Raw genomic sequence first — 7,581 nt, 5'->3', positions numbered from 1 at the left:
AATTTCCATCGAAGTTTACAGTTACAATGTTTGTACTTATGGTTGTTCTTTATCTATTTGTAGAATAAATTGATACAATGCAATATATTAGCATACATTTAAATGATGTCGTATTGTTAGTGAACACATGCGTAAACAAATACAGTAAACACATACACATACATATACATGTGCATACTGAGTTTTTGACCACCAATTGTAATAGCCGGGCCTCCACATTAGACTTTATGCTACAAACGTACTCTTAAGCAGTACGTAAATTATTTACGTACTCATAATAGGGATAATAATATTTATTTCAAAAATGGCAAGTATGTATGATACAATCTATGAACATATGGTATGGCTCTCATAGTCGCTGTAGTGGTTCAGGAAAGATTGATGGGAAGAATTGGTCAGTAAATTCCCGTTTGAAGCTTGGGCCAAGTGAGTCGACAATGGAAGATATGTGCTGAGTCAATTCGGGCCGGTGTTGACAAAACACTGTTACTATCGAATGCTCCATATATTCGCTTGCTGACCTACTAAGTAGAGTACCCACCTATGTGGTACAGATCGTGTCTGCGCCGTGTAGTGCCGCGGAATGTGTTAGTGCAGAGTACGAAATACCGAGAAGGACCAGGTTATCCGTCATAATCCGGTCGAGAAGCGAGGATGGGGGTAAGCCAATGCCGCACCAGACCACGGATGAATTCGGTATGTGTTGGTTGGCCTGGATAAGAAGTATCATAGTCGGAACCAACAAGCGCGATGATTTGGTTTGAACCGATATTTGGAAGTAGTACTTCAACAGCGTGATTAGCAGGAGTATGGGGAATATCTGTTGATATGTCAGGGACGGGTGAGGGTACGGTGGTTCTTCAACATGCTGGAGAAAAGATCCAAGGTGTTCGTGGAGGGTCCAGATTCCGTGGAAGTAGTGGCACTCCTATAATTGCTGAAGGAGGTCAGGGCCAATGGGCGGCAGTTTCGGGCCTACCAGGATGCGTCGAATCAGTTGTTTGATGCAGGTAAAGTAGCTGGTATTGAACTTGTGGCTACCGGGGCAGACAGGGCAGAGACAGCCGTCGGTACGGCAGTCGATCAATGTGAACAGGTACGTATTCGTTACAATCATAGCACAGAGCCGGATTGGTGTAGGCTCGAAGTAGCGGTTGAAGCTGTCGTGTCTGGCTGTGTCTCGGCTTGAGGCTGGCGATTTACCTATAGCCAGTTGGTAGTAGTATTGGCGCCGGGTCATTGCCGCGAACTACTTGTTGGACCAACATTTTGTTGAGTTCTTCCTGATGTCGTCACAGCGTTAGCGGAGAGCTACATGGTCGGGTGTACGCCCGCTCGTGGTTTCGTGTACAGTTTTCAGGTGAGCATAGATACTGTACGGGAAGCGCAGTGATGGTTTATCGTGGACCCAGGCGGATTGCGTCATAGAGGTAAGTGGATTTTTGCTTGCCGTTGAGTCGAGTTGTATTCCCAGGCAACCTCCGAGTTAGTCCGCGAATGGTCGCGCGGGGAGCAGGTAGCAAAAGTGAATTACGTTTGTTTGATGTTTGGGAAATCGAGGGTATTTAGTGCCCGTGATGATGGCTGCTGCTTGGATGAGTGTTGAGTTAAAGCGCTCGAATAGGGGGTCCAACGCTTCCTTCAATATAGGCAACAATGTTCAGCCCATATGTAGCCGTGGATAGGATGAATGTTTTGAACATCACCGGGCGGTTGCGGTGGTGTCGCCAGCTGAAGCCATGGAAACCATAAGCGCGGAAAGAGGCGATACCCAGAGACAATGCTGCAACCAGGGATTCAATATGTCTGGCGAGGTTGATCCCTGGTACTCCATGAGAGAGTGGGAACCCCGGATATTTGTGGGTGCTATCTTCAGGAGGTAACGTGTGTTCCAAGGTGCGTGCGCGGAAAAAGGCGATACCCGGTGACAATGCTGCAACCAGGGATTCCATATTTTAGCTCTTAATAGCACGAGGAACTTACGTTTCCTAAAATGGCTTTTAATGGTTTTATTAATTAAACCTTTTCCATTTAACATATCAGGTATTTGGATGAGGCCATTAAAAGGGCTCAGTAAAATACCAAACATAAAAGAGTTGGTCTAGTTCTATTAATAAAGCTTTATTTACTTTCCAATTCTATTTATATCTGAATACTTCGGTAGCGAGATGGCTCAACCAAATATAGGTTTCTAGGGACTATTAACGTTACATAGTTGATCCTCAGATAAGCCAACTAGATGTGCCAGTCTGATCTGTTGGTTCCGCCTATGATACTTCCAATACAGGCAAACCAGCACATATCAAGTGCATCCGTGGTCTGGTGCGGCATCGGTTCACCCCCAACCTTGCTCCTCAACCGAATTATGACGGATCACCTGGTCCTACTTGGCATTTCGTACTCTGCACTAACCCATTCCACAGCACTAAACGATAAAGACCCGATCCGAACCTCAGAGGTGGGTACGCTATTGATGGTGTCAGTTTTTTGTCAGCACCGGCCTGAATTGACCCAGCGCATATCCTCCATTGTCGACTCACTTGGTCCAAGCTTCAACAGGAAATTTATTGTCCACTTCTTTCCATCGATCTTCCCCGAACCACTACAACGGCTATGAGAGCCATACCATATGTACAAACCTTAACTCCTTTGAAATAAATAATATTGTCCTTATCTTATTCTTCATTAATAATCACGTTAGGAAAAAAATGGTATTAAGTTTTGGATTCTGCCAATTTGGGGTTAAGTACTAATAGAAATTGGGTTCACATTCTTAATTATTGTAAAATAATTATGTGCTTTTACAAAATGCAACAAGAAAACGTACAGATCGATACATAGTAATGACATGGTAGCTCTGTGCACTACTGTATAGATTACTCTAACTAATAAGACTGTCCGAACTGGTTCCAAGAATTCAATTATTTAGGCCGCCTTTGCCAACTTCGCATGGCAAAACCGGCCTTAGAAATCTTCATAAAAAAATCCCGCACCTGGAGAAATTTTTCGCTATTTTGTTAAAATAAATGAATTTGAAAATCCATTTTGCAAATTCTTTTTAATTTTTCATTACAATTCGGGACTCCAATTCTTTTGAAGAATTGAGGGGGGCCACCGGCCACCAGGCCAGGGCCCAGGGGTCTATTTGGTATGTTAAATGTTTTTAAAACAAATTATGTACTGCGAAAAGAGTGGATATTTCTCACTTTGTTAAAAAAAAAAACCTGTTGTGTTAAATTTAAATTTACTCCCAAGAGTTGAGTTATTACTAAACCCTTCTCAACCGATTCCCGAGAGAAGGCTGTGTCTGTGTCGCTCTGAGACATCTGTGACTGTGGTGTACATTTGGTTAAAAAATACGGACATTAGTCCGTTCAGCCATATTTTCTTTCTTCTAGTACAGTAGAGGTTCATGAAAAACCAAAACGAAAAACCATAAAACAATACAAATGTATGTATATAAATACTGTATGAATAGCCTTCTGTCTTTACTTTTTCGAAAGCTATGATAAATACTAATAAATACAGTACAGTCTCAGGCGATACAGAGAAACGAATGAGAGCTGCGGACTGCCTATATATTTGGGTTGTGAATAAATAAATACTAACATACTGAATAATTATGTACACCACATATTCACCGCAAAAGAGGTCGGTGCAACCTAAGTTTAGTTTTATCTTACTGTAGGCAGAGGGCCACAATATGTAAATCGTTGCTAGTGCTCATAGCCACCGCTGCGATACTATTCCATCTGGCAGAGCTTCCGTACGGTGTCCCTTATGGTGCCAGTTTCTTGCTGCGCACTGCGGTGAAGAAAAGTAGTGCACCCCGACCACACCTACCTGTAACCAGGAAAGTTTGTGTTAAAGCCAGGACGCACAGTGCAAATCAAGACGATTGGATGCGCGCATACATGTACAGCATGAAGTCTCAAACGATGGGTTCGTGTGAATATATATATATGTTTCTAGTGCAGATAATCTGTTAAATAGAGCGTATTTTGAATATGCCGATGAGTATATGAGACGGAATATCGATCTGATCGGGGTATCGTTTGTACTCCATCATGCGCGTGCAAATCGCAAAAAAATACCTATAACAACAAAGTTCAGTATGGGCAATATTGATCTTGCGTGCGGTGTTTTCCGTACGGAGACTATTAAAAGGTGCGGTATCACTTTCTTACCCACTACAAGGATCTTTGAAGCTGACTGGTACTTCTTCGAAAAGATTTTAAAGTGTCCAGGTACGACTAAGGTAGCCATTCCTGAGGTTCTACTGATGCACCAGTGATAATCCGGGGATGCATCGGCCCTTGTGTCACCCCCTTCTTTTTAGTTCAAACGATAAACGGAGATGCTTTCTGGCGGCCTGTTGTGCTATGCAGCATTCCTAACTCTGGATGACTACAAACGCGTATAAATACGATGTGTATATCTTCAATTTTCAGTCTGGTCTGATATTCTGTTATACCTGTACTAGAAGAGACAATCGCAGTCGTTTCGGCGACACAAAGTGGATCTGCCTTTTAGAAACCGTCCGATTCCGTTCTCTAAAGTGCAAGAAGGCTTTGAATACTGCCTGTGTAAAAAAAAATGCACATCAGGCATTCAGACTAGTACACCATCTACTGAACTGCCTTCGGCACGGCCGGTTTCACTATTACATAAGCAGCATATATTCTCATCCATAATATGCACAAAAATACACAAGGTTATCCCTACGAAAGAAAATATGACTTGGCCTACTAGTAGAGGCTACTACTACTAGAGAATTGATAGTAAGTAGACTATTTTTAAATAGAGTAAATAGATAGAGACTATGTAGTCGTTGTCAGTTGAGGCTAATATTGTTTGCACGGCAATCATGTTTTTTATTTTATTCTCCACTAGTAGTGGCTATGACCAGCGGGATGACTTAAAAAGTGCCGGACTGGGGTATTTTTGTAGAAATATTTTGAACACAAGACCCAGTCCTACAAGCCGGTCCGAAAATCAAAATGAGACCCGGCCGAGTATTTTAAAAATAAATATATTTAAGGATTATAAGGAATCAAGGATCAGTGTCAGTGTGAGACATCACTTCATATTTTAAACATTTTACAACCCTAGGAGCACCAGACAAACGAATCACCCACCATCTCACCCTGAGAAAGACAAGTTTTTTTATAGAAAACACCCCGGCCGAGTATTTATAAATATCTATATTTCATAAGAGGGACTACAAGGAATCAAGGATCAGTTAGTGTGACTTGTGAGACATCACTTCTCAGATATTTTTAAAAAAAATATATAAAACCATTTTACAACCCCAGGAGGTCAGGAGCACCAAACGATGGACATACAAACGAATCACCCACAACGTCTCCCGCGTTCTCGCAGTATGTGCCAATGGCCCGGACTCCAAAGGCACCAGCGGACCAATCACCAAAGCACGACGAGACTTTTCAGTAAAATCAGTAAATCACAGTCGGCGGGCTATAATAACTACCAAAATACTCTGAATTCAGAGTGCTGATGAGATCGTGCGACAGGTAGGGGATGTGTAAGACTTTTTATGTGACGGGTACAGTTCGGAGCATTGAAAGATCTAAAGACAAACAAATTACAAGAGCCTTGGAGGCCCTGCCGCCCTGGGACAGGTCGGAACTCGGTCACCCGCGGTAGTCGTGACTCGGGAGTCGGGACCCGGAAGGTGCAATCAACAACGGTTCTATTTAAAGAAAAAAAATACAAGCTTTTTTATTATTTATCGTCATCTATAATTTAAAAAAATATTTATATAAAATTGAGGCCATGTTAAAAATTACCGACGTATGTACCTGGGTTTTCGGAAGAATCAGCGGTCTTATTGAAAAAGCAAGTGGGAACTGTAGTTCTAAAGGGAAATACACCGCCCCCTCCTGGCCAGAGGGGAGATAAAAACGAGTGGGTCTGTCTGACGGAGAGTCACGGACTTGTCCGTACTCCCTTAAAACTACTTTTTCTACGAGAGAGCTGGAAGCCTATTTAGATGGTCATGGTCTTGGATATATTATTCATTTATATAAATGTATAGAGCACATATTCACTGCATAACAGTTTAATTGATCACTATCGGTCTGAAGGAATTGGCGTTGATGCACCTTAGGGATAATGCTTGTAGGATGGGCCGGAAAGTATGTGTTTCATTGCTCATACTCATAGCAGCCGCGTCAATGCTATTCTATCAGAAATATCTTCCGAATGATGCCAGTTTCTTGATGCACACTGCGGTGGATGAGAAAAGTAGTGCACCCCGACCACACCTACCTATACCCAGGAAAGTTTGTGTTATAGCCAGGACACACAGTGCAAATCAAGATGATTGGATGCGCGCCTACATGTACAGTATGAAGTCTCAAACGATGGGTAATTTCTCGCTTTCCCTCGTGAACACAGACACTGGCACACATGATACGGATATAATGACTAAAGAACGAGAGAGATTCTCGAGATTGGTCGAGTCCATGGACGACGAACGGATTACTTTAGCGCCTACTCTCCCACAGAACACGCCCGATACGTATGGCTATGTGGAAACGGACATGGAATTGGCAAGGTTGCTCGCGAACGAATCGTGTGAATATATACATGTTTCTAATGCAGATAATCTGTTAAATAGAGCGTATTTTGAATATGCCGACGAGTATATGAGACGGAATATCGACCTGATCGGGGTATCGTTTGTACTCCATCATGCGCGTGCAAATCACAAAAATTTACCTATAACAACAAAGTTCAGTATGGGCAATATTGATCTTGCGTGCGGTGTTTTCCGTACGGAGACTATTAAAAGGTGCGGTATCACTTTCTTACCCACTACAAGGATCTTTGAAGCTGACTGGTACTTCTTCGAGAAGATTTTAAAGTGTCCAGGTACGACTAAGGTAGCCATTCCTGAGGTTCTACTGATGCACCAGTGATAACACTTTTGATGCGAGTGTGGATGCATCGGCGAACGAAGAGCCTTTCTGGTAGCCTTTTCAGCCATTTCCGCGTCACGAAGTGGTCGTTGACGCTTAGAAAACGAGTGCTTCTTTTCTCAACGTGCAATGAGGATTTGATTAACGCCTATGTAAAAACGTGATACACATCAAATAGTCAGACTAGTACACCATCTACATTACTGCTAAAGGCACGGTCAGTTTCAATATTAAATAAGCAGCATATTTAATCATATATAATGTGCTTACAACTATGTGTATAGGTGTATAGCACATACAGCTTTCCCGTAAGCGCTCCAATACCTACACACTTACACACGCATATATATATATATACATAAAGTATATATATATATATGTGTGTGTGTATTTATAAATATATACATATGTACATTATATATGTATATATATAAACACATATATGAATATATATTCATAAAAATACTTTATCTCTGTATATATATATAGATTTATAAATGTTCATATATATATATATATAAATTTGTGCACACATATGTATATGTGTTTGTGTATGTATAAATATATATGTATATATATATATATATATATGTATGTGTATATATATATATAAATGTGAATATATGTGTATATATAT

The 7,581-nt window shown here is 41.4% G+C and overlaps 1 protein-coding gene across 1 annotated transcript; it reads left to right on the top strand.

Moving 5' to 3' along the window:
- Positions 1-6,146: 6,146 nt before the first annotated feature.
- Positions 6,147-6,944, top strand: SARC_09795 (hypothetical protein; the record flags this gene model as incomplete). Its single annotated transcript, XM_014296177.1, has 2 exons — positions 6,147-6,158; positions 6,213-6,944. The coding sequence occupies 2 exons, from the start codon at positions 6,147-6,149 to the stop codon at positions 6,942-6,944; spliced, it is 744 nt and encodes a 247-aa protein (XP_014151652.1).
- Positions 6,945-7,581: the final 637 nt, after the last annotated feature.

This window comes from Sphaeroforma arctica (genome assembly GCF_001186125.1).
Source record: "Sphaeroforma arctica JP610 unplaced genomic scaffold supercont1.1047, whole genome shotgun sequence".
In the NCBI taxonomy this organism is placed as follows: Eukaryota; class Ichthyosporea; order Ichthyophonida; genus Sphaeroforma; species Sphaeroforma arctica.
This window is presented reverse-complemented; position numbering and strand designations above follow the sequence as displayed.